At 40.1% G+C, this 26,874-nt stretch overlaps 1 protein-coding gene across 4 annotated transcripts in view; it reads left to right on the plus strand.

Annotated features, from left to right (window-relative positions):
• PTPN13 (protein tyrosine phosphatase non-receptor type 13) overlaps positions 1–26,874 on the plus strand; it is a 112,078-nt gene that overhangs the window by 17,491 nt on the left and 67,713 nt on the right. For all 4 annotated transcript variants that reach the window (XM_084205011.1, XM_084205013.1, XM_084205014.1 and 1 more), the window contains exons 2-6: positions 7,558–7,677; positions 15,285–15,454; positions 19,141–19,206; positions 21,822–22,007; positions 24,971–25,064. In XM_084205011.1, coding sequence (XP_084061137.1) covers positions 7,563–7,677; positions 15,285–15,454; positions 19,141–19,206; positions 21,822–22,007; positions 24,971–25,064 — 631 coding nt within the window. In that variant the 5' untranslated portion in view covers positions 7,558–7,562. The remainder of the gene's footprint in view (positions 1–7,557; positions 7,678–15,284; positions 15,455–19,140; positions 19,207–21,821; positions 22,008–24,970; positions 25,065–26,874) is intronic.

Here is a 26,874-nt window from a genome sequence, read left to right on the forward strand (position 1 = left end):
TCTGATGTAGTAAAAGTTATCACTTCATTATCATGGAGAGGCCTTAAGCTAAGCTTTTAAAAATCTGCTCTGAAGTAAGTTGATCCATTAGTGAAACTTATTAGTAGAGTCCCTGAATGTCTTGTCTGTGGCAATTTTTATCTTGGTGTTAAATATTTGAGCATTAGTCTTCTCAAACATTGGGAAGTGATTATGAATAATACTATAATATAGTTATAAAATAATGTACTGAATGAAAAAGCAGTTACTGTACTAGGGAATTATCACTGCTTCCTTCACTTGCTCACCAGAGCCCCAGTGAATTATTTTTGTAGACAGCTTTAGAATGTCACAGATGGTGGGAAGCACTACTTACAGACTTAGAATAATGCTTTCCAGTGGCTCCATGACATTTAAATCAGGTGCCTGCTACTATTTCTGCTCCCCTGACAAAAGCTTTCATTCCCTCTTCAGCTGTGCTGAGAGCTGAATGAGTAAGGACAGACTTCAGTCATGACCTTTTCCCAGTATGTGAGGAATGTGTGGCTCTCGAATGCAACAATGGAATAACTGCTGGACTAAAGCTGGAGGTGCCATTCTTAGTGCCTTTTGTCTGATAGACAGCACATCATCACTCCATCCTGTAGCAAGATGCCTTTTTGCTTCTGGTTATTTCAGGCCATTAGAAGGGTTTAATTTGTTACGTGTGAATAAGGGTGTTACTGGCGCATGTGCTGTTTAAAAAGTGTCACTATAGCCAAGCTGCTTTGTAGTCCTGAAATTTCTTTTTTTTTTTTTTTTTTTTCCTAAACCTTGCCTTAGTCACAGGTCTGCTGCTGCTACTTAGCAATTAAAATGAAAGTTGCAAGTATGAGAAATGCATCAAGGAGACGTGCCCTCTCCGAGGTGGAGCAGATCAACAGCAAAATAAGGGAGTTGCCCAAGAATCTTACACTGACAATTAAACAAGGAGAGGGATACAAGAATCATGCTACGATTTATGTGGATTAAGCTTACTTTGTAGTGATAATTATATGCTCTTCTGAATAAAATTTTAATATCAAATGTGAAACATCAGCTACCCTCATGTATAAAAAAGCATTCTGCAGTTGCCTAGAAAACATGACTTTCATGATCATTATATGCAATTTGGACTGGCTTTACTAGTTTGCCTAACACGAAGCTTCAGATAAACAAGTTTATCTGGTTCTGGTGATGGAGACAGAAGAGCAAAGGAGGGAGTCAACACTAACCCTAGCTTGTCTTCCATTGTGTGTTCAGGCCAATGCCAAAAGCTGATTTCTTTCCACCTTCCAGGAAAGAAAGCAAGCACTTTTTGAGTAAAATAAACACTGCTTGTTCTGGAGGTGTGAGCCAAGATTCTCAGTATGTCACATTCTCCTGTCTTCCAGATCTGGGAATAGAACACTGATTTAAGGCTTTGGGAGGAGAAATGCTAGCATCTCATCTGTTAATCTGTGTATGCTTAGATAAAAGGCCAAGATTTATACTTCTGGGAGTGTTTCCATATTGTGTTTTTACACAAATTGGAGCTAGTTTCTGTTCCTTACTTAGGGAGTCTGAGCTCAAGCAGCACACTATCAGTTTGAAGAGGAAATGCAGTTTCAAAGAAATTTTCTTGGTATAGGTTGAGGATTTGCCCAGGACCATGAGATTTTTGTTTTGCTGACATTTCATCCTGTCTGCTGAGGGGGAGAAAGAGGAGAACATGGAAAGAAAATATGTGAGTGGAAGAAGCTAATCTATTCCATAACAGGAAGAGGGGAGAAATACTTGGGTGGTAATACTAATCTCTGCTGGCCTCTCTAAAATGAAAGAGAAGGAATAGAGCTATTATCAGGTCACAGGTTGAATGAAAAGCACCATGGGACTGTGGGATTTTTTTCACAAAAAATTTGGTTTACCTGATTTCTGGCAGCTCTTTAAATACTTTAAAAAAGAGGGGGCAAATGGTAGTTGGATCTTGTGGGGCTGTGTCCTCTCTCTTTGTATCTGTAGGAGAAATGAAAAAAGTGGATGTGACACAAGGGTTTGTTTCCTTATCCTTCAAGACAATAATTGAGAATAATGTGCAGTAATTAACTTGAGAGCAGGACTCTAAAAGAAAAAAAACACTTTAAGCACAGTTGACTTGATTAGCTTGTGTGTTTGACTTGATTGCATGCTTGACTTGACTATTTGCAAATAATGCCTTATTTTCTGGATAGTCTATGCAAATTGAACCTGCAGCTATAGGAAGACCACATTTTATGGGTGGATTTGAAAATAAGATTTCAAAGACTACTGAAGTGCAAGCTTTCTAACTTGGCTCCAGGGTTCTGCACTTCAGCCCAGTTTCAGCAACAGTATTATTGGGGATAAACTAATTGGTATACGTAGTCCAGATCTTGTTTAGGGATGTAAGATGTGGGCCAATGTAAATAAATAGCATAGATGCCAGGATTCTGAAATTACAGGGCATGGTAATGGCTTAAGGTGCTCAGGTTCTGAAATGGGAGAGACCAGACTTTGGAAAGTGTGCAGGTCTAGCCCCAGTTCAGTGTCACTGAGCCTTGTGCCTGTCGAGTGCTTTTAGAAAGCACTTCGTGTTCATCGAGTGCTGAATGAAAGTGTCAGTGTTGTATTTTCAGGCAGCTAATCATGGCATAAGAAAGGTGCTTTTTAAGAGGCTCTCTTGGATAGAATTGCCTTGTTACATGTACTTCTGCCTCCAGGCATTTATATCTCCAGAGGAAGAGGGCCCCTCCAAGAAGGGGCTCCTGGCTCATCTGCTAAGAGGAAAGTCTCCTCAGAACCTGCCAGCTTTTGCCTAAGTGTGCCTGTGGAGCAAGGGGGCAATATTGCTCATATTCAGGACAGTTCAGGTCAGCTAACAGTGTTTTACATGGGACAAATAAGGTGGGTTTTTTCTCCACAGAAAGTATTTTGTATGTATATAGAGCCTTCTTGCTCTCTCTTCTTAGTTTTTGAATTTTGTCACTGATAAAAAAATTAGTATCAGAATGTTTTATGTGATCATTGAGAAATTCTGACAGTGTTTGGTATTCTAGATTTTTTTTTACAGTTTCTTGCACATCTAAGAACACCTGCAGAGTGTATGCCAGAGCAGCTGCTTTTCATGTTTCTTGCCATCATATCCCTATGAAATATCAAGTGTGAGGTAGTGCAAGCATTTCAGTTAGCTGATGTTAAAGCACAGCTTTTGACTTAAAGTTTTTGTTCTGAAGTTACAACATTGGGGAAAAATGTTGATGCACAAGGTAAGGAAAAAAAGCAAGGGATATCTTACTAAAACCAAAACACCAAGTGTCAAGCATCAGTTAAGTTGAAGCAATTTAGCCTTTTGACTTTTAGTCTGCTTTTAGGAACTTTTAGACAAAAATTACTGTATTGCAGTCTTTAATGATCACTGTTATAGCAAAAGTTTCTTAATATTTTGGCTGGTGACAGTTCAATAAAATTACAGTCATTTTGACAGAATTACTCAGTGTGAAGGGCTGCTCCTGTTGTGCTTTCTGTCTTCCTTGGGACAGAACAAGTGGAAGGCTGCCTCATGGGCTTGGCACTGGCTGGATGTTCCATAGGGTGTGCTTTTAACATGGGTTGCTGGGACTTTAAAATGAGACTTTTTAAGCCAGGAGGTCACTGAGCTTGTTTTCAGGCAAGAGCCAGAGCCCCATCCCGCTCGCTGGGGAGTGTGAGAGCTGCCTGTCTAGAGGGAGGAGCTGGCAGCTGGTCCTCATGAGGTAGAGAGGCTCTTTTCAAAAACTCTGAAATATGGGAGAGGCCTCTGGCTTAGGCAACATTTTTCCCCGTGACTGTGTTGTCTGCATGGCTTAGGGCTGAATGATGCCAAGAAATTTGCACTCAGAGCTTGTTAATACAAATGATTTACACCTGAATTTACTCTCTTGTCCTGGAGCATAAAAGTTGCCTCTGTACAATGCAACTCCCTTCCTGTGGAAATAGTATTCCTGTGTGGTCTGGGAGTAAATTCTGCCCCAGAACAAGCAGTCTGTCAGGTTCATGTCTATGCACCTCCAGTGCTAACTGTTTTAATTTGTCCACTGCCTTCCTACACTGTTGTGCTCTCTGCTGTGTGAATCTCCCTGTTTGGATGTCCTGTGGCTGTGATCTCATGTGAGTTTTGGTTGTGTGAGTACTCCATGCTCTAGCAGTTCCTGTAGAGTTCATACCACCTAACCCTGAGACTTGCCTGCTCCAATCCCATCTCTGTTTGGCTTCATATTAAGATGCCATCAAAATTCTGCCCCAAGAAAAGGGGAAGTGAACTCATCCTTGGAAGGTGTACCTTTCCATGTTCTTCAGTCTGTCCTTATTACAAGGAGTGAAAGGAACAGGGCTCCAGATCTTTGCTTTCCTTGGATAAAGAGGAGACAGGGAGAGGACTTGTAGCAAAAAATTGGCTTGACATGAACTATGAGTCCATAGAGAACTTTACCAGTGCATCTGGATTTCTTTGCTGGTCAGCCTGGAACACTGAAAAACACAGGGACTGCCAGGAGCATTGTTTTGATATGGTATTCTACAAAAATTTTAAATGTTTTTCTCTTAGAAAAATTACTCAATATAGTCCTTATATTTTAATTTATCATAATGTTTGGGTATTGCATAGAACCAAAAGCTTTTGTATGAATTGAGCATTTAGGTTTCTGTATTCACAAAGGACCACACACTACTGAGGGTTGCCTGAGGAGACAGCAAATTTGGAGGAGCTGTGTATTGCAAACATCAGCATTCCTACAAATATCTTCTTGTGGAAAACATCCAAGACAGACAAACTGGTGGGGGAGAAATACGCATTGAGCCAGGCACTTCCACTGTCAGCTCCAAATCGGTGCCTGGCTGAGGACAGGAGGGCTGGACAGGTGGAGAAACCTGGCCTTGCATTTTCCTGCCAGCAGCCTCACCCCAGCTTCCCTCAGCCACTTCCTTGGTGCTAGAGAACCTTTCTGTGGGAGGTCCTTTAATCCCCATAGCCAGCGTGTTGCTCTGCCCATAGCCTAGACAGACAAGCACTGCAGCTTAAAGATAACTCTGAGGAAGAAAAGAGAAAGTTACCAAAAAGTTGGTGAAACAGATCTGCTTCAATGGGAATCCCACTCAAATCCCAGCTTGTGGCATTTTGCACGTGGCTGTGCTTGTAAGGACTAGTTTTGTGACAGATTTTGCTTGGGCTTTCAAAATCAGTTTGAAATAGTTTGGTTTTGTTGTGTTGTGTGTTTGATTTTTATTTGTCAAGCTCCTGCTATCTGTAAAATGCAAGCAGATCTTGTTGCTTGCCCTGCTACAGCAGAGGCCTGGGTGGCTGGGTGTGTATATTCACGCTGCTTCTCACTGTGATCAAGGAATTGTTTGCTGTAGGATTCTTTTACTGTTGATGTAATGTGTTTGGGAGTTGGAGCAGACATGCTTATGGTCTCTGTCCTGTTGTTAAATATGGAATTGGCTTCTATCTGCTGCAGAGCAGTCCATGTTGTTTAGCAACGGCTGAAAGGATGCAGCGTTTTGCAGAATGGGGAGAAGGGGAGTGGCAGGGAAGGATTTGGGGTGGGGGAGAGGGGACTGTTGTTCTTATGCTTGGCATTCTCCTTTAGAATATTTGTCACAAAAAGTTTTCATTTGGAGTTCATGTACTTTTAGTCTCTTGGAGAGGATGAGATCTTTTAATCTGAATAATCCAGACAGCTTGATTCTAGAGGTACCTACTGAAATTTGAGACAGTGGCATGAAATCACAGAATTTCCTGGAACAGTGAGGCCAGACACTCACTCTGTGCCTGGTGTATGTGAATCTCATGCTGAGTTGGAAGCACAATTTTCTCTGGTTTTCCATCCATTTACTGCAAGTCTGTGTTGGTCCCTACCTTGCCATTTTGCCTGGTTTATTTTTTTTTTCCCTTTGGGAATTCATGTTTCATCTTTCTTTTAAATGCATCTGAGTCTGCTTTCCCTTCCACTGCCTTTGAGGACTTTTGAACATTAATTTTTGAAAATATATCTGGCTTAGTAAATATGCACAGTAATTGAATGCTACAAACTGGCAAGTTGTGAAATAAGGAAAAATAAGCTGTGCTGAAAAGCATTACAACAATATGTAATTTTTCAGTAGTAGTATAGAATTCTAGGTGAAAAGGCTAGTGTTTTAGCAAGTATTGTCAAACCCCATGTTTTCAGTTAGAAACTGTAGGACATGCAGCCTTTTATGTTGCCATTATATGTGTTTAGGTTGGTTGTCTGTAGTTAAAAACATGTGGAAGGCATAAAGCTGCCTAGACAGTTGGGAAACTAAAAAAACTAAACTAAAACTGAAACTAAAGCTGTTCCTCTTTAGATTTGTTAGGTTAGTATCCTGCACCTGAGCCAGGATTGTTATGGTGTGATGGGAAAGGTCTGGGGAGGTGATTTACAGGAAGGGGCAGGAGCTTCCAGCAGTACCCTTGAGTCATCCCAAACTGTTGGTATCAGCTGCTGCTCTCCAGACCATAAGCAGTGCTGGTGGAACTGTGTTTTCCATTTCCAGCAGCAACTTTGGAGCCTTTGAGACATATGACAAACTTACCAGTGACGAGTGACAGTACACCTTAGGCTCTTACTGCAGCTCACTGCCTCAAGATTTTATTCTCTGGGCTTTGGAGAGAAGCACAGAGAGAAGCCACTGCAGCTGCATCCTAATCAGAAATAACAATTGGCATGAGTGCTCAGTCTGAGAACATTCCATAGAGAGCTGGAGTAATTAAGCAGACACATGGTTTATTTGCTCCTCAGCTTATAGAACAGATGAAGCTTTGCTTTTCCAGAATATTTAGGGATGCAGTCTTCAGTTTTCAGATGGTCTTGGACAACAGAATATCCTATTGTAGTGTGGTGAAAATGGTGGTTTAGCTCTTCCAAAAAATAATGAAGCATAACCTCGTTTATCTGGGGAAAGAAATCTTTATTTGTTTTCTGGGGAAGTAATATGTATAGTCCTGCTAACAGTTTTTGGTTTTTAACTGTGAGGAGAAGCTGTTCCATAGCTGTCTATCAGTGCCATAGCTATTTTGCTTGTGTGCATCTTTGCTGGCAGTGTTCTCATAGTGTGGTCATGAGATGCTCTCAACAACTCTGTGAAAGGAGGAGGAACTTCCTTTTCTAACAACAGCTTCATGACTTAAACCTGTCAAAATCATATCAATAGCTGATTTATTTTAATAAACCTGTAACTACTGATCATCTGTCACCTTTATAAACAAGGCAAGCTATAAGCAAGCTCTTGCCTATAGTATTTGGATTAATGCTAGCTTGTTCAATTTATAGATGTAGAGCCTACAATATTAATATGGGTCATTATTTTCTTAACCTGAGTTTTCCTGAGGTGCTCAAAATTGTTTATTGCCATAGGGAACATTTTGTATTACTGATATTTGATGGGTTCTGCTAATGCTGGTGAATATTTGTGACTGAACGTTGAAAATGGGTTATTACTACTTGAATACTGCATGCATGGAGAAGAAAAGATGTTATTTATTCTTACATCAGTCTGTTTATTTCCCAGGTAACATGCATGTGTCACTAGCAGAGGCTCTGGAGGTGCGGGGGGGACCATTGCAAGAAGAGGAAATATGGGCTATTTTAAATCAAAGTGCAGAGAGCCTTCAAGAACTATTCAGAAAAGGTAAGCATTGTTTAAGACTGATAAGTACAGTCTAACTGGAAACATCTTGGTTATATTAATGTGCCTTACAAGTAAACTGCCTTGTCATTCTAGGCTCTAAACCCAAACAATACCTTGCTCCTAGGTTGTCTCTGGGTAAGTGCCTCTCTGCACCTCAGCCCAAAGGTTGCTTTCAACCTTCATTTCGTGTTCTGCCAGAACCTGTGGCACATCCCAGTTCCTGTGGTGGTAACTTCAGTTATTTTAGACCCATTGGAGTGAGATGGAAACATAAGAAAAAAAGCGATAAATAAGTCTGAGACCACTGGCACACTTTGGTACTGAAGGGGACATGGAAATGGGTACAGTACTGTGCAGTCATGACTGGTGTGGTCTGAAGAGATTTTTGTCTCAAAGGTGAAAAACAGAAAACTTCACCAGAAAGCTAGGTATGCTTCCCCAAAATGCAAGTGGCAGCACCCGAGTTGCTACTGAAGGAATGTGGTGTTGACTTGTACTTCAAAGGAGTAAAGTATTCCTTCTCCCTCCCCCCTCAGTAGGCTCCAAGCTTAGCATCTGCAATACTGCTAATAATACACATTTTAGCACTAGGTCTGCATATGGAACTTTTCTCCTTCCTTATGTTTTCCTTTTTTTCCTTTAAAATCTGCAAGTCCTTAAGGTCCTTCCCTCCCTTTACTTTTTAATACAATAAATGCTTAACCCACATATTGAACTTCAGTAACATCTTTAACTTGTTCTCAGATAAAGTCCCATGATGCATCCTAGTATTTCAGCATCTTTATGGGGGGCTTATCTCCTTATAGCTAAGCATGCATATGTGAGCTTATTCAGTTTTATTAATGATAAATCAGAGGCTCACACTTTGAAAATAATCATTGTTTTGCTACATCTTTGTTATTTAGAGCAAAATATTTTGTATTTTTTGCAGGCATTTGATTTAGAATTTTATCAAGAATCAACATTTAGGTTGTTTTGGCTGGTGTTTTAAAGATTTGGTTTAGACAATCCTATTGAGTCTATTGGCTCTGTCCTATGCATTGTGCAGCCTCTGAGAGTGGTCTCTGTTGGATGCTTCACAGACTCCAGAGAGGGCAGATGTGGGCAGAAACTGCTGTGTGGTGCCTGATGTCTGATCACACTTAACTTAGCTTTACAAATATGAATTTTATCAACTTGTCCAACGTATTTTTTGTCAGGTGAATTATAGGTAGTTTTGACATCCGATTCAAATTTACTTTCTTCCCTTTACCAGCGTTCTCACAGCCTATGTGTAGTAAAAAGCTTTCCCTTTTAGGAGTGCTGAGTTTATTGTTGCAGTTTGAGCAGCTGACCCGTCCTGCTGCTTCTCATACTGCAAGAAAAGGAAGGCTGGCATCTGCTTTCCTCTCTTTCACTTTGTTGCCTATTAGAGACAGCCAAGAGAATTATTTCTTTTAAGAGGGCAGATTGTTAAGACCTTCACTTAAGAGGGATCTTGAATGATTAGAGGTTTGCTCTTGTAAACTTTACAGGAATTGACACATGGAGCTTCATCTTCTAATCCACCTGCAAGATCACAGTTGTATGAGCACGTAGTAGTGGTTTCACTACTAATTTTCCACTTAAAACTTTATCGTAGGTCTAAATTTTTTTCTAGAAGGGAGTCTCCACTGAAAATGAGAGCTCACCCTTTCTTGTGCTGAGAGTAGTGCAGAGAAGTTACCATAATCTCTATGAAGACTGCATGCAAGCATTGACAACAAGAGCACAGCCAGCCCTCCTTCAGAAGAACATGTACTGAAAGATGAGAGCACAAACCAGAAATCTGCCCCAGGACTTCTGATATGTGCTTTTAAGGCAGGGAAATGTTTGCCAGGCAAGGCTAAGGTGGCAGAAGCTTCTGATCTTACTTCCTATCCATGAAGACCAAAACACAAATTCAGATAAAATCAGTGCCAGAAGAGTCTGTCTCTTTTTTGGAGATGAGGCTGTTTTATTGAGTTGTTTTTCTGCTAGTTCAGCAAACCATTTTCAGTTGCATGCTAATAATTAACCTGGGATATAGCCTTTGGTAAAACGCACTTCAAGAGACACTCAAATGAAAGAGCTTTTCTGTGTAGCTAAGGTTGATAAAGGTAATCTCATTCCTCCCAGCAAGAGCTGGATAGCCAGACAGTCTTTAATGAAGGTTGTCTTCACTCAGGAAGCAGTCTACAAACTTTTTTTTGTCATCTTGAATATCAGTTTCTGTGCTGGCTTATGAAGGTGGTGTTGACGTGCAGGAATAGAAAATGTGGAGGTTCCTCTAGGCTTGTCTGACTCAATTTTGCTCTTTATTTGTGGAGGGCTTGTAGCAAACAGGGAATCTTGTTTTCCTTGGTCATTTCAGGCCCACTTCTTTCTTGCATTTGGTGTGGAAGAGCTATTTTATGTCAGAGGGTGTGTTTCCAGAATTCTTCAGAACTGACTGATCACTCCTGGGCAGAGGGAGATAGGGCAAGCTTTTAGCTTCTACAAGATGACAGCATGTTCAGCTTTGACCAGCTCTCAGAAGTGTTCTTCCTCCCTGTACAGAGTCCTGCAGTCCCTGAACACACTGCTCTGCAACAAAATATAAGCTTTGCTGAGTGTTTTGTAAATTTTTATTAAAAAAAAAATAAATTAGGCATATTGTTCAATGGTCTGTGCACCAGCTGTTTTGAAATGAGGGGGATAAAAAAGGCTGTGGAAATAGCCAAATTTTAAATTGCCATCTGTTGGCAGCCTCCCCACACCACCCCAGGAACCACAGACACTTAAAGGAATTACCAGCCCAAGTAATTATTTATATATGTGATCTTGGTAGAGTTTTGGTAGTTTGTTTCAAGTTGGGAATCTTGCTATCACTCAGTCAACTGAGAACCTGTTTTTCAATTAATTTCTTACTTAAGCTAGTTTCTGGAAATTAGAAAGAAAGTCCAGAACAAGCTTCTGTTACAGATTTGAGGGCTTCTTGATATATTGAAGTTGTGCATGTATTTTAGTGAGTCTATCTTCTTATCCATCAAAGCACTGAATAAGAGAAGCACAGGATGGAGATCCAGTGTCTTCATGGTTAATTGCATATCACATCATGCCTTATTCAGCAATAGATACAGAAATGTGCAAATTTTTATCCCTCTTTGTATTTACAGTTCTAACAGAGGTTGAACTCCTTAAAAATACTTCACACATTTATTTCTATCATTATAAAAAGCGAAAGCTCAGATTGAAGAGCCCAGTTGCTAATCAGCAGTTTAGAAGATCAGCTCTGGTAGCTGTCTTGTCAGCACGTTATAAGCTGTTAAATGAAGGAGAAAGGCAATCTGGGACTCAGTTGCAGATCTGACATCAGTTGCACTGGCAATGTTGAGATTAATCTGGAGATTTGAAAAGGCCGATACCAGACCTGCCCTTCTCTTACATCTGTTTAATTATCTGCAATAACTATTTTGTTGTTGAAAGGGTGTATCAGCTGTTTCAGACGTGCTGTATCTTGCACTCACAACTCCGTGAGGTCAAAGAAACAAGTCTTTGAAGTAATCTCAAATGTGAGTCTACAAGCATAAGGAGAATGCTGTGCTCGCTGCTGCTGAGAATTATAAAACAGGCGTCCCTCTAATTTGCTAGGTTTAACTGGAAAAGATTTATCTAAACTGGAAACTGGGAAAGCCTTCATATGTCACTTAGGCCACTCCTGTTCTAAAGTGTGCGTTGAGGATTCTGAAAATAATTGGACCTTAAGTTTGGAGACATGTACCTAAAGGAAGGGGAAGAGAAGGGGGAAAGGGAGTCTGATATTAAAAATACGGGTTGAGCAAAGAAAGAAAGTCTTTGCAAGTTGGCTGTCTTGAAAATTTGCATATGGGAAATTATTTATGTAAAGAAAAGTTATGTCATCTGAAAGTGGATGTGAAGAAGGAAGATTATGGTTTTCAGGGACCTGTAAATCTTGTTGACAGTCAAACTACTGGAGCTGCTTTGCTTTAGTAAGTGTAATGAAAAAAAGGAAGGCAAAGTGTGAAATGTGTTGATGGGGACTAGTGGTGAGTCCAGAGTAATCACAGACCTAGGTGGGATGGAACAGGAAATGGATTGGTTTAGTTGACAAGAAGAAAAATTCAATAGGAAGGGGTAAAACCCCAAATCCTCATTTCCTAGCTCACCCTTGTTGGCAGGTGATAAATGATTGCTTTTTCCCTTTGCCAGTAACTGTTGGGGTATGATTTTCCTTTTTTCATCATCTGGTGACATTTGATCTTTTGGTTGCTGAGAAGGAGAGAGATTGAGTTTTTGTAATTTTATTGAGGTTTTAAAAATGTTTTAGTTTCTATTCCTCATCCCTTCCTCCACCCACCCTACTCACACCAGAGCCTCAGTGACTCTGCACTCTTGGCAGAGCTCTGCTGGATGTAGTCAGCATGACAGGGAAGTGTTGTGTGTGGTGTTTGATTGTGGGGCAGCTCAGGAACAGAAACTGATCTCAGAAACTAATTGTTCACTCTCTTCCCTGCTCCAGTACCCTCAGGAAAGAGTTTTCCAAGGGGTTCAGTGTCCCATCAGAGCTCTCCTAGCCCTTTGTGCCAGAGGGAGAGGAGGCAGAGACGCTGCAGTGCTGCCTGCCCTGTGCAGCAGGCGTGCAGGGACACGCTGCACCAGCCCAAGGATGAGAGCATTTCCAGCAGAAGTGGTCCCATGTGCTGGCATAATCCTGCAGCATTCCTGGCCAGGCTGCAGGGGAGTCACTGGTCTGGCTGCCTCCATTCTGGCCTGAGCATACAAATTTTCAGATTACTTGTCTCAGTGAGGGCTATGGAGGGGAAACAAAGACGTGTGTTGAAAGCCTTGTGTGTATTTTGGGGTTGTTCTGTGCTTTTCAGAATGTGTGTGTGTGTCTGTGTGTTCTGTTCTGATGGCTGTGGCTTAAGAGAGAAGTGGGGGGAAAAGATCCTAAAGGACTGACTTGACTGTAACTTGGGAATTCAAAATTACCTGCCATCAATAATGTAAAGTAGATCCATTTCAAATATTTGTCTTCATGTTTCTTAGAATGTGGTGGGTCTTTTTTATCTTAGGCTATTTCTATGCTGTTGAAGCACATAAAGGTTTTTTTTTCCTCTCTCATTTGTTTGGCAGGTGCTCTCTAGCTGAAGATTATTTCTGTTTTATTGTGTTTAAAGCCAGTTCACTCTCTCACTTTAAGTAAGACCATGCTATTTATCTCTGTCTTGGCACTGCTTGAAATGCTGTGCTCTCACAAGTGTTTTGTTACCCAGTTGCATAGTTCTGGAGTTAACTCAGAAGGCTGGCAGCTCTAGCACAGTTGAAAGCCCAATGGATAGAAAATTGACCAGGAGCCATATCCTGAATTCCAGTGGCTTTAAAAAAGGGGTTGAAACCCCCTTTTTTTTTTTTTTTTGTCATTTTCCTCAGTATTTTCAGGAGTATATTACCCTTACTGCTCTTGCAAATGATTCTGAAAGCCTAAACAGAAGATGGCATGAATATTATCACTGGAAAATAGTTTATTTTGTTTTCCTGTAGTTGCTGGCTGTTTGATGCATTGCATCTTTGCTACTTTTTTATCCATGGTGCAAACGCTTTAGAGTAGTGTTACTAAGAAGTATTTCCTCAGGTATATCTACCTGGTTGGAGCTTTGAGATAGTTATTTTGGTTTATGATGCATGCCTTAAGGAAGAAACTGGAGAATTAGTTGTTTTATCCTCATCCTTCATAACAATAGATGAGGCTCCCTGGAGTTGTGATGTAGGCACTATGATCTGCTACATAAATTATAAGCTACTGAAGGAGGAATCTGAGAAAATGTCAGTAAACTGAGCCTGGCAAAATCAGTCCTTTTTCTAAACTTCCCATTTTTCACATTAATTTTACATTGCTTCAGGTCATGAAGATTCTTGAGTGGAGGTGGATCAATAAATTCAGACTCTATATGTAGAGAGGACAAATGCTCTAAAGTTTGTTGATATTAATATTGGGAAGACTTCAGACTAATTTGGGGGGGTTAATTCTCAAAACTAAATCAATTTTTTGTCTTAGTATGTTTCAGAATATGAAGAGTTTTTATGTATTTCAAGTATTTGTTATATAACATGTTAAATTAAGATTAAAGCCTCAACGTTTCTTAAGGTTCCCGAGTTGGGACTCATAAGGTGAAATCTTAAAATATTATAAGGAGTTGGTTGTTTGGGGTTTTTATATCAGTAGTGAATACACACAGAAGTGGTGCAGAATCCAGTAGTTACCCACAGGATAATTTTTGAAAGTCAAAGGCCAACTAAGGTAGTCTTCCTGAAAATGTTTTTGGAAACTTTGCTGTATAATGTGGTATTTTCTTGTTACATATAATAGGAATGGGCTGTCCAACTTTATATTTCTTTTTTTTAACATCTGAACTTGCTGCCACAACAGCAACCAGTACTTGTTCTGTTTGTTTCAGAGGAATGGGGTTAGAAAATTGAAGGACTTACTTGGGAGATCCTTTTACACCTGATACCTGCAAGCAGTAATTTAATACATTTCCTAGGAGATTAGAAATAATCTAGATTACAAGATAGTTCATCAGTCTAGGAACCAGCACTGTAGGAATATCCTGAGCTGGAGAATGGAAAATGTTAGTGGTGGTGCTAATGGAGGAAATTATTATTCTGCTGGTTTGGCTTACTATGTCAAGGGAAAAGGACATCATTCAAATGTGTTTCCTCAGGTCTTTGATATATTGTATAGCAGAAGGCAGAGCTATTGCCTTTTTCCTTATGAAAAAATAAAAGTTACATTTAGTTTTACTTAGTGAAACCACATGCCCCCTTCAGTGAAACTGGGTTGATTCATGTAAAATATTTTGACTTAAGAAAATGACCTTCTTTTTTTGTTTTGTTTTTTGGGGTTTTTTGTTTGTTTGGGATTTTTTTAGTTAGTTTGACAGCAGTATCATCAGATATCAAAAACCTAGCTGGCAAATTGCATATCTTGGTTACTTTTGGTTCTGCAATTTCAGTGCTTGTTTTGAAATGTTCAGGTATTTGTAATATTTTTTCACTTTAGACTAAAAAGGACTTCTGTGCCCCAAAACTCTTTTATTTTGTCCCCTTCTATTAGCTGCTCTAATGAGTATTTTCCTTCCCCACTAACTTTGTCTACTCTCTTCCAAGCATTGCTGCTGCAGTAGTGCTGTGTTAGGATAGGAGCAAACTCCATTGTAGGAATGGAGTTTGGAATGGAATTCCTGTTGTAGGAATTAGCCTTAATGACATGTGCACTGCAGAAAGGGAACATTTTATATGTCAACTGTAACATAAATGAAAAAACTTCAGGACAGGGGATTGTGAGTATTTTAGCAGGCTCTTCCTGAGCTCGCTGCTGTGAATAATAGCGAAGAATAATCATAAAAGATAGGTGTTACTCCCCAGTGTGATTAAAATTGAGGTTGTTGTTGTGGTTATGAAACACCACAGGTGGAAAAGGAAGCATGAATCTATTCCACTAATAGTATGTAGGCTGATAATAAACTAACATCCAGCAAGGGCATCAAACAACATTGCTTCATTTTCAGGGTGGTTTTTGTTTTTCTTTCCCTTTTCAATTCCAGCTGATCCTGCTGCTCTGGGATTCATCATTTCTCCGTGGTCTCTGCTGTTGCTTCCATCTGGCAGTGTGTCATTTACTGATGAGAATGTGTCCCAGCAAGACCTGCGAGCGTTCACAGCACCGGAGGTTCTGCAGAACCACTCGCTGTCATCCCTGTCAGATGTTGAAAAGGTACAGTGCCTCTTCCTTGGCAGACAGCTCTGGTGTTTTGTTGTTGATCCCTTCACAAAACAGCTTTAAATTGTCCTTTTTGTCTCCCCATGGTTTGTGATTCATGTAATTTCTTTTGTGAGGTGGGAGAGGGATCCTCCTACTTTGTTTTTTCTGGTTGAAGTGGAATAGTGATTATAGTTGTATGCAGTTGTGAGGAAGAGTCTGTACAAGCCCTGGCCACGTACATACTTGGACAATGGCTGCACAGAATTTCTTTTTAACTTCTCCTTTTTAACTCTCTCACAAGAGTAAATGTTCAGACAGGTGAGGTTTGTATACGGGGTGTCCTCCAGGTCACTGACAGGTACAGTCAGAATGATTATCTTCTCAGCTGTCTTCTTGACAAGAATTTGTTGTAAATGGTAACACTTTCCTCAGGAAATGTTCCCTTGGCTTAGCCAAAGATATTTAGCAGTGGGAGTGAAAAGGAAGCTGAGGTGTTACTATGTCCTTGGCTTCCCTGGATCAATAATCCTTGGAGGGAAGCTAGCCACAGACAGTGTTGTAATCTGGGAACAGTTATGACACTTGGCAGTGTTCCTCCAGGAAGAAACAGCTCTTACATCAGAGGAAAGTGGTGTTGGCATCATTTGCTGTTGTGTGCACAAGGACCATTAAAACATGTGTTTCTGTGTTGAATGTTTTGTTTTAGAAGCTTTTTGTATATAGTCAGTTTTCTTCAGGGCTGTATCACTGAACACCTACTGAAAATCCTCAGTTACTCCCAAGCCATTTAGACATCCTTCTTGCCCTGCATATTGTCAAAATTAATGGTGTAATAAAATATGTTTACAGTTTTGTCTATGGCAAAGCTATAAGCAATTAGAAACCTAAGCTGAAAGTTAATGGAGAAGTAAAAATAACACTGACATCAATGAAGACTTAGGTTCAGTTATGTAGGATGCAGCTGGCAAATCCTGTAGTCATACTCTTGGAATTGTTTGTTTGCTTTCAAGAGGGACTACACTTTTGAAGACAATAACGTTACCTCTAGTGCCAATTCTGAAGTTAATGTACAAAACTGGCCTTTAAAAATGGCAGAAAAAATAGTTCTGAAATGACAAGCTTGTGACTGGGGTCAGAACTGATTGCATTCTTTGTTCTCTGCCAGCATTCAATATGCTGCTTTTTCTCTTTTTGAAATAAATGGAGGACTGTTACTGTGAAAAGCCATGCTGTGATGTTTCTTAGTCTTTGGGAAGGAAGCACTCAGAGGGTCCTCTGTGGCCTGTAAATGCCAACACAGAGCATGTCAATAGGCCATGGCCAAATGTACACTCTGTACATGTGCAGTGCTCATGAATCCTTGCTCATTTGGGCTGTGTGAGTTTCTGCCCTGGTGTCAGCATAGCCTTGCTTGCTGGGTGGAAGGTGATCCACTTAGCTGCTGATGTGGAAAAAGAAAGCTCCCTGAAACCTAGCTTTGTACAAAAACTGGTGTCCTTTTATGGCTTTATTAGTTGTAGTTGGTAAGGGTGATAAATAGCTTATATGTGCACCTCTCTTTTCTTGACTGCTTCCCTTTGCATTCCTATTAAACTCTGGATCAAGTGAACATTGGTTCTTTGTAAGGAATATGTTGACTTTGTGCTTCTTACATCACAGAATCCAATCTTGCTTTGCTGACTGTGGTAGCTTTTGACACATTTAAACTTTTTTTTCTTCTGTCACAACTAGCTGTAATTCACTGAATTAATTTTCTGGAAATTGTTGGTGTTTTCCATTTTGATTGTTCTACTAAAAGCTGCTGAAGGCAGAAGAAAAACACCTTGTTTTTTAAGGCCTTATGTCAGACAGTGACAGAATTACCTTTGTCTTTTCAGTTATGATTGTACTTGCTAATACAAATTAACAGTGTATTCAAGGAGAAATACTAAAAATAAATTATAGTCAAGAAATGAGTGCCCCTTTTATTCCAAGACACAGTCAGTTTGAATCCAAAATATGTCTGAGGTTTATTGGAAATAGAGTAACCAAACCATTCCAAATTAGAATGGAGATTGATTTGGGAAATTAATTTCATGTTGATTTATATATTGTGGGACATATTTTAAGTACAGTGCAAGCATTAATTAGAATTTTTGAATAAATGCTTTTATTTTGAAAGCTGTTTTCAGATGTATTAGTAGAGTAGCAAGTTTTAGTTAAGAGGACTGATTGCACATCTCATGTTTGGAAATATATTTGGGTATTTTGAAGCTCAGAATCATAGAATGATGGAATTCCCTGAATTGAAAGGGATCCTCAAGGATCATCAAGTCCAGCTCCATATTCCAAAGAGGGTAACCCAGAAATGTATCTGACCATTGTCCTAATTTTTCTTGAACACTGACAGGCTTAGGACTATGACAGTGTCTCTAATTAGAATTAACTAATTTTATAATAGTCTTTTAAATTGCTGTTCTTGCATTATGGGGGGACTGAAAGAGTTGGGGAACTTCAGTTTTTGTTTAGTTGAGGCTTTTTCTGGATTGCTTTTGTGTCTTTTGTGTATTGTTGGCTTTTTCTGAAAAAGTTTTTTTGCATTCATTATTGCCATGAAAGCATATTCACCTTTTTCTGTGTAGCTGTGGTATATCTTGATATGTAAGGAAGACTTTGTAGCTTTTCACTTGGAAGGGTAATGGATAATAAACCAGATAGAGAGCAATTTTCTCAGTATTTGAAAAATAATGTTTCTGATTGGATAGGGCAGTGGTATTGACTTAGAACTCTTGATGCATTTTTCTGACTACTGTCCTAATCTGTTCAGATTTTTGTCAATTTATATATCTAGAATTAAAGTAAGATGTTTTGCTTAGTTGGTGAAGAAGCTGACTTATGTGAGCTTTTAATTTATTGCTGTCCTTGTAATTGTTGTTCATTGCCTTCAGAATTTTTCAATATATTTGTTGCTTTAAGTACCATAAATATTACTAATAATATGGTATAAAGACCCATGACTAGTGTATATTACTTACACAGTTTAGAAAAACTGTGCTTTCTTTCTTCACTCATCTGTTTTCTTTTGACAGTCAAGCACATGCTGGCTCAGTAGGTGTGCTCTTAATTCTGCAGTATTTAAAGGTTTTATTCCCTGTGCTGATGGGTGTATTATGTTGAAGATACATTAATTGTTAATTATATGTGTAATGGTTAATGTACTTGTACCTTCAAATATCAATTATTTATAGATTAAGGTACTGCTTTCAATGTTCATATTCTTTTGTTCATTCCTTCTTTTTCCTTTGATCTCAATCTTTGTGCTCTCATTAGGATAGCCCCCTGCCTGAGTCGTGCTAAGGTCTGCCTTGCCTTCAGACACAAGTTTTAAGGATCCTTGGACACAACCATGCAGTCTTTACCCCACACTAGGCTGATTGTATGGATTACATGAGTTTCTGGCATCAGTATGAGATGAAAGCTTAAAACTGAGCAGAGAAGATGGGGGCACTGGTTGGATGCTGTATGTTTTGTAGCACTAGGATTTGTTCCTCTGAACCTCGTGCAAAGGGGAGGTGGGATGTGAAAGACAGCTGAGCTTCAATACTAGAAATGTATTTCTAAGCAAAATGATGTTAAATTAGTTGCTCTCCTTTAAGAAATCTGCTTTGCATTTCCAGTCTTGTTCAATGAGTTGACAGATATCTTGTGTCTTATGGCAGGTCCATATCTATTCTCTTGGTATGGCGCTCTTTTGGGGAGCTGACCATGAAGTTCCTCAAAGTCAGGTAAGTTTAGATTGGTTTTGTTTGATATTGCAACTTCAGACTTGATGTTGTTTGACTGACTCTGCATTTGAGTTTGCATGGCAGGGTTTCATACTGAGACACTGAGGAGTAACATGCCTTTCCCAGAATTTTACAGAGTGGATCAGGCTGGAAAGGACCACAGTGGGTCCAGCCTCCCTGCCCAAGCAGGGTCTTCCCAGAGCACATGGCACAGGATTGCATCCAGATGATTCAGTGAGGGAGACTCCACAGCTTCTCTGGGCAGTCTGTTCCAGTCACTGCCCAGTACAGAAGTTTCATTTCCCATACTTGGAGCTTTTTCTTGTGAAGTGTAGTGCTGTCTTGCAGGGAGAAGGAGCTGATAGCACATTTGTGTTAGTTTCCATGAAGATACATCTGAGCTGGTCTATCCTGTAATGCCACAGGCTGAAAGACAGTGGTTTAAGCTGCTGATGAAGGAGAAAATAATTTGGTTTTGTTTAGGCTTATATAAAAATAAATATTGAAGTAACGTGGTTGTTTTACACAAAATAAACTTGTTCTCCATGCTGCTGTAGATTCTGTGAGTCTGGATTTGGCACATATAGATACTTCCTTTCACAATGGCCAAAAAAGTGTATTAATTGTGTGGAACAGGGAGTAGACTCTTGCTATTGATTTGTCAGTCAATGCAGACACAGTTGCAGACTGCTTAGAGCTGAGTGTTATTGCTCAATGTGGTTATTTCACACACCCAGCAGAACTCTTAGACTGTCCTGCCAAAAATAACTGAAGATAAATGTGATTCATTATCTTCTTCAGTGCTCCTTCACTGCCCCCAGTTAAACTTTAAGAAGTAAATATCTAGAATACTGGAAATAAGGTGAAATGCTTTTTCAGATGGACTTGCAGCTGTGCGTGAAGCAATTTGTGGTTCAGGTTTAGGTTTGTTCCTACTAGTAAATGTTGTATATAAGACTAAGGAAGAAAATTTTGAAAGACTTCAGCATTTTAGGTGTTCAGTTCCTGATATTTTCTTTAACAGAGTGGTAGTTGGGATCTCAGCTGTACTTATTCGGAAGTATCTGCCTGAATGCAGCTAAGTGAGGTTAAAAACTTAGCAGCTCTGACTATTTAGGGCTACCTGTTCGTAATGCCTACTGTGCCTGCCCAAAATCCTTAGAGTTTTTTTAGACACTAGGGCTTTTCTCTTTCTTTACTCTCCTGTCTTGTAGGAGATGAAAGGAGCAGTATTCAACAGTAATAGGAGAGTGCCTTAAAGTAGGTGACTTAAAGAAGGTAGGTGTTGAGAGGAATGTAGGCATAAATTTTAGTCCCTGTTTTCTTTGTTTCTTTCTTTGGTGTCAAGAGTGCGGCAACAGTTTCTCAGTAATGTAGTGGGAAGGCATGCTCTACCTGCTAATAAAAGAGTATTTTCCCAAAGACAATGTGGTGAGGGTAAGCCTGGAAGGAATTTGCCTTTGGGACATTGTCATGTGGATCCTGTGTCCTGTGGAGTTGGTGTTGGCAAAAGGACAACCTTGTGTATGGCATTACTTTTGTGTGTTAATTTGCATGTGCAGATTTTTCCCCTCTTTTAAAACGTTTTCTGTATTTGTCTGCCTGTGTTGGTTAATGAGCTGCTTCTCTGCTGGGAGTGTGGCTGAACAGGAGATTCATATCTTATTCACATACATGATTTTTATTATTAGTTAGAGGTGATAAACAGATAGATGGGGAAAGCCTACATTAATTAAATTGGGGTGGTCCAGAATGCCTTTTTTATGGTTCACCTTAAGAGTGCTCACACAGGGAAGATTGAAAGATTGCAATTGTTTGAAGCACTCTGTGATGCAAAAAGCTTGACAGTGTTTGTACTTTGTGGGTAACCACCCACTTTGGGAGAGCTGCAGATCAGAAAGCTCAGGTCCCAAGTGCCTGTGGCACCTGAGAACAAGTGTTATCACTGACTGCTGCATACCCTGGGGAGGGATATTCCAGTTCGGTGTGCTGCATTCACTGAACAGGGAGAGCAGAAAGACATCTGGATTTATGGTTTTTTTAGATTGTATGTATGTTGTCCTGCAGTTATGAAGCTCTGCTTCGTTAAGCAGTGGCTTGGTTGTTTTATTCCTTCCTTTTTTGTTGATACTGTTTGGTGATATCACTGGAATTTAATGCTACAAAATATTGGTGAGGTGAGCAACTGCAGAAAATGAGCACAGAGGATTGTACAAAATTATTGTGATGAGGTTTGAATTTTATATTTGTTAGTGGCAGAATGGTCAAAATTAAGGATTAAAACTTCCTCTGAACCTTTTTCCTTTTACTTTATTTTCACTTATTCATTAAATGTTTGAGAAAGTCTTTGGTGTCCTGACCTTGAAGATCAGGCAGCTTGTTTATACCAGGTTGTTGTAGAGTAGGGGTTGAATCCAGAGGCTGAATGCCTCTCTCCTGGTTCTACAGCCACTATGTTTTCGCCTCCTAGATGGTGACTTTCAAACTGGCCCTCAGATAATGTAGGCAACAAATCTCATGAATAGTTATTGTGCTTTGTTGAGTGTCTTTTCTGAGTGTTCCCCAAGTCACTGTTAAAATTGATTCTCCTGTCTCCTGTTCTTGTTTGTCACTAGCCCATCAAGCTTGGAGACCACCTCAACAGCATCCTCCTGGGCATGTGCGAGGATGTCATCTATGCCCGCGTGTCTGTACGGACTGTTCTGGACGCCTGCAGTGCCCACATCAGGAACAGCAACTGTGCCCCTTCTTTCTCATATGTGAAGCAGTTGGTCAGACTGGTTCTGGGAAGCCTGTCTGGGGTAAGTCTGTGTCAGCATTTGAGGAAACAATAGAGGTGAGCAGGAAGAGAGCAAAAGTGCTAATTCAGAGTCACTCTGCAGTCTTTCTTCCTCTTGTTTTGGTATGTTGCAATTTTGAGGAGGGTGAGTGATGAAAGGAGAGAACAGCTTCTGTCCCTGTGCAGCAGTTTGTGCACTTGACAGCTCCTCCTGGAACATGCATTCATGAGTTTCTGAGGTCATTTCATGAACTGTCTTCATTGAAAAAAAAAAAACTAGGGAGAAACAGAATAAGGTGATGAACTGTAGGGCAAGGCTTAGACTTGTTGCTACTTGAAATGCTTCAGAAATTATTGCTGTGAGTTTACTTTAACTTGAAGTTATGCTTGACTTTTGGAAAGTTGCTTATTAACAAAAAGGAGGACTCTTTAGGCAGTGTGCCAATTCTTTGCACTTCTGCTCAGCTCTTGAATATGAGAATTGTGTAGGATTTTATTGTCTAATAATGACCAAACTGTTTTTAGAAGTGAAAGAAATTAACATGAGCTCATCTTGCAAAGTTACTATTCCTGATGGGCAACTTCTCTCCTCACCTAAACCATTACAGCATAACTTCAGAATAGTTTATTTTAACTAAATCAAGGAGGACCATAAATTGTCATAGAATCATAGAATGGTTTGGGTTAAAAGAGACCTTAAAGCTAGATGCAACCTCCCTGCCATGGTCAGGGATACCTTTTGCAAGACCACATTGCTCAGAGCTCCATCCAGCCTGGTCTTGGACACTTCCAGGAAAATGGCATTCACAACTTCTCTGGGCAACCTGTGTCCGTGCCTCACCACCCTCACAGTAAAGAACTTCTTCCTAATAGCTCATCTAAATCTGCTCTCAGTTTGAAGCCATTTTCCTTTGCCCTGTCACTACATGCCCTTGTAAATAGTTCCTTTCCATCTTTCTTGTAGGGTCCCTTCAGGTACTGCAAGGTCATGATTAGGTCACCTCAAGCCTTTTCTTCTCCAGCCTGAGCAACCCCAATTCTCTCAGCTTTTCCTTGTAGGAGAGGTGCTCCACCCCTCTAAGCAACTTGGTGTCCTTTCTCTGGACTCTCTGCAGCAGGTTCATGTACATTAAAAATTGCTGTCTAGAGAGACAGCACTGTAATTGCATAAAAATGTTTATTTGCTGATGCTTCCCTTATTATTTTTTTTTATAAAAAGGTACTATCTAGTTGTTAGATAGTTTCTTCATATATCTGGTTTGGAAATGCTTGCAGAAAGCAAGAGGTCCCGGCATTTGTCTAATATTTGACTGCAGCTGATTATGCCAGGCCTCCAGAAATGGTGCTGAGCCTGAGCTCCACAAAGCATTGTCAGTGTGAGGCATGTCTGTCAGTCCAGCGCTCCTCACTGTAGTGTCTGAAGTCTTGTGTAGTTGCCAAGTGGAACTAGTCTGTGGTTCAGTGAAATGAAAGGCTACAGGGCCTTCATCAGTGGTGCTGTTAAAATAAAGATCCAAATTTTACACCAGGCCACAATCTACAGAAACAGCCACTCTGGAAAGTGAGTCATTATTCTCCAAGTTGTTAATGGCCATTTCAGGGTAACAAGTTTTCTGTTTTCCCTCCTCTTGTTCTTGTCAGCAGGCTTCCAGGGAGTCTGGGGTTAGTGTGGCAGACTGATCTCAAGCAGCCTGCCCAAGACAGTGACAGTGCTCCCAAGTACTTGTTCTGAAATGCAGTGCAGACCTGAATCCAGCAAGCGTGCTGCCAGTCCCCTGTCCATGTTGTTAATGAAGGAGTGAGGCCAGCAGTTGTCAAGAGCTGAAGCCTTGCTCATTTCCTCTGCCAGCGACCTTTGAAATTCTGAACGTGTCACTGCATTGGCTTTGCAAGAAGACAAAAAAAACTAGCTGAATAGAACCAAGAGTAAACTGAGCAATGGCAGCATAGCTGTGCTGCTCGGTTTTTGTGCACCTTAGCCAGCCAGCCCTGCTGGTTTTAATGTTCAGTGCTGTGTATGTGTGTTGGAATTTTGTAAGTTAACAATAAAAATGTATAAATTTTGTTTTTTCAGAGTCAGAGTGCAACTTATTATTCCAAGGTTGGCATGCTCTAATCTTGATGGGCCTCATCAAAGGCTCCAGGGCTCTTATCTCTGTAACTGGTCATTTGGTGGTGTCTGAAACTCAGCTGAGAGGTCCCATTTGAATGTTTTCATTTGCCATGTTAATGTCCTTTGTGAAAGGCAATATAGCCCCAGGCTGATTCAGGCTCTTTCATGTTAACTGAGTTGTATTTTAACTGTGAAGCCTGCTTGATTTCTCCTTCCCTCCTGCTGTCCAGGTTACACTCCCACTATATGGAAAGATCTCACTGAGAATGTTTTGTTGTAGAAAATAAACTCTTCTTTGAATGATTGTACGTGTGAAAGTTTTTTTCCTAGGGAAGTAGTGATTTAAAAAAAATAAGGTTAAGTGAAAAGTTAGTGGGAGTAAAAGGAATGACACGTGAAAGGAATGTGCCTGAGGGGCTGAAGAGGCTGCTCACAAATGCTGCATGTGGTTTGACATGTGCAGTCAGTCCTGTGAGGGTACAAGACAGTTCTTCCTGTTATGCAGAAAAGTCTTAAGTAGAACTAGGCAAGTTCTAGTCATGCTGTAATCATGGGAGATGGTTTTGGAGTGCTGCTGTCCCTTCAGCTTGCTGTAGGGGTGGAATGTGTTTAAATTGTGAACTTAATTTATTCTTAGTGGAAAAGAGGTAGACCAAATGTATAGTTAAATAAAGGTCACACTGTTCAAATATGGATAATTCCAGGGATATTCTCACTGATTAATCAGTTCTTTATTAAAAAGTTTGAGCTCCCATTCTGCACTTAACTCTTTGTCACTGACTAATATTGTGCATTTCCATAAAAACAATGCTTGTTTGATACTAATATGAGTTCTTTCTACCTTTTGACTTTGTTACTGCCTTCTTTTGCAGATGGATCAGCTGTCTTGTAATGGAGATAGAAAATTGCAGCCAGACAGGAGCCAGGCTATTCGGGAGAGGCTGAGGGGAAAAGGGCTTCCCACAGGTAAGTGCTTCACTGCAGCCTGGGGAAGGCCAGGTTTGGGTAGATTTTGCAAGCAAAGAAATCAAATAGAGGACTTGCTTACATTCTCAGAACTCTGATAGTTCAGTGAATAGCTAAAAGTTGGTGATGGTTTCAAGAAAATATTTGTTTTTCAGTTCAGTCCTTATGGTAGGAACGGGTTTTAAAGGTTCTCAGCCAAATGTTTTGTTTCTGGAGAAAGGAGATTTTTAGGTTGGTCAGCGAGAGGAACAGGAAGCAGCTTTCCTTTGTTCCCTCTTTCCTGTGGACTCTGCTCTCTCATCGTAGCTCTAATTGCACAAAACATCTCCAGCATCCCAAGGAGCCCTGGACTCTTTTCCCTGCACACAAAGCTCTTCTGCTGCCTTTTGGTTTTTTTTTTTTCTGAAGAGAAGTGGTATATATTCTATCACAGTTCTGCTATGCTTTGATAGTGTGAGGTAGATATGGAAGCCAGGTAGGGTTGTACTTTACTTCAGGGAAGTAAGGAAAGAGGAAACTGGGAGACCAGGGAGGAGACAGGTGGTTGCTGTTGGAGGAAAAAGGATAAAGTGATGTAGGTTGAATGCTGATGTTTGCCATGACTTTTTATTCTTTAAGATCACAGATGATGTTTAAGGTCATTGGCAGCATCAGCAGCACCAGCTCTGTGCTGGGCTTTTCAAACAAGAGGACATATTCTTCCAAAAGGCTGGTCTCTAATTTTTCTGGAAGAATTGTGGAGCTGAGCAGGAACATTTCATAAGGCATCAGCTTGGACCAGTCTAAGTCATTGCAACAAAGATTATGTTGCAGATGTGCTCAAGGTGCTCCGCTGTTCTTTGGCTTTGTGTCAAGCAACAGTGCAGTGAAAAGCAGGAACTGAAATAACCCATGAAGTTGTCAGTGACAATATGAACTGCAGAAATTAGTCTGGCAGGGGATTGGTGGTCTTCATTTATTGAGATCTATAGATAGATAGAAATTTATTTTTTTTAAGATGAGGCTAGATTATGCTACTGTTTGGTATAACACACTTATGGCAGTGGTTGTCAGCCCTTCCCTTACAGCACTATGTGTTTAGGAACAGTTTCTGGTACAAGCTGTTTCTTATTTTCTGGCATGAATTCACTGTTCTGACTGCTTTCTCAGGGGCTTTGTTTTCTTACTGGTTCTTCCCCTTTTTTTTTTTTTTTCCCCCAGAAAGATCCCCTACTGGGAGATCTTTTAGAAATATAGGGTTTGGGACTGGATCAATCTAGTTGACTGAATTAATAAACTGTGTCGTGTCTGCCTTATGTGAATTTCTTAAGAGCTTTCTTAAAATGAATTCTTTCCCTAGTTCCCACTAATTTTAAGGTCTGAACCTGAGCCTTTTTTTTCTGGTTGTTAATTTTTTTATTCTTTAATTCTATGCTTCCCAGTTTCCAGTGTTGTCCAATAAACAACACTGTTTCTTTATACACCTTTGTCCTTTTGCCAGTAGTATGCTTTTCTGTATTTTTTTCAAGAACTTTATTTAAGCACAATGCCTTACTACTTCAAGTTTTTCACCCTCCTTCCATCCCCTATTCTACTTTTTGTTCTTTAACCATAGTTAACTGTGTTTTGGTAATGATCAAAATATTTCTAAAGTTTTGGGGACATAGCAGGTCTGTCTTTCAAATCTGTTCTCACTGCATTTGCAAACTATGATTATTCTTTTCTTTGTTGTTTTAGTTTTCTGTTCTCCAATACGACTGACCAGTCTTTTGCTGTTTTGTTATTCATTTTCTTAGCAAATCTTTAGCTCTTTTTAAATGTTTGTGGTTTG

The sequence above is a fragment of the Fringilla coelebs genome (genome assembly GCF_963513975.1).
Source record: "Fringilla coelebs genome assembly, chromosome: 4".
NCBI lineage: Eukaryota > Metazoa > Chordata > Aves > Passeriformes > Fringillidae > Fringilla > Fringilla coelebs.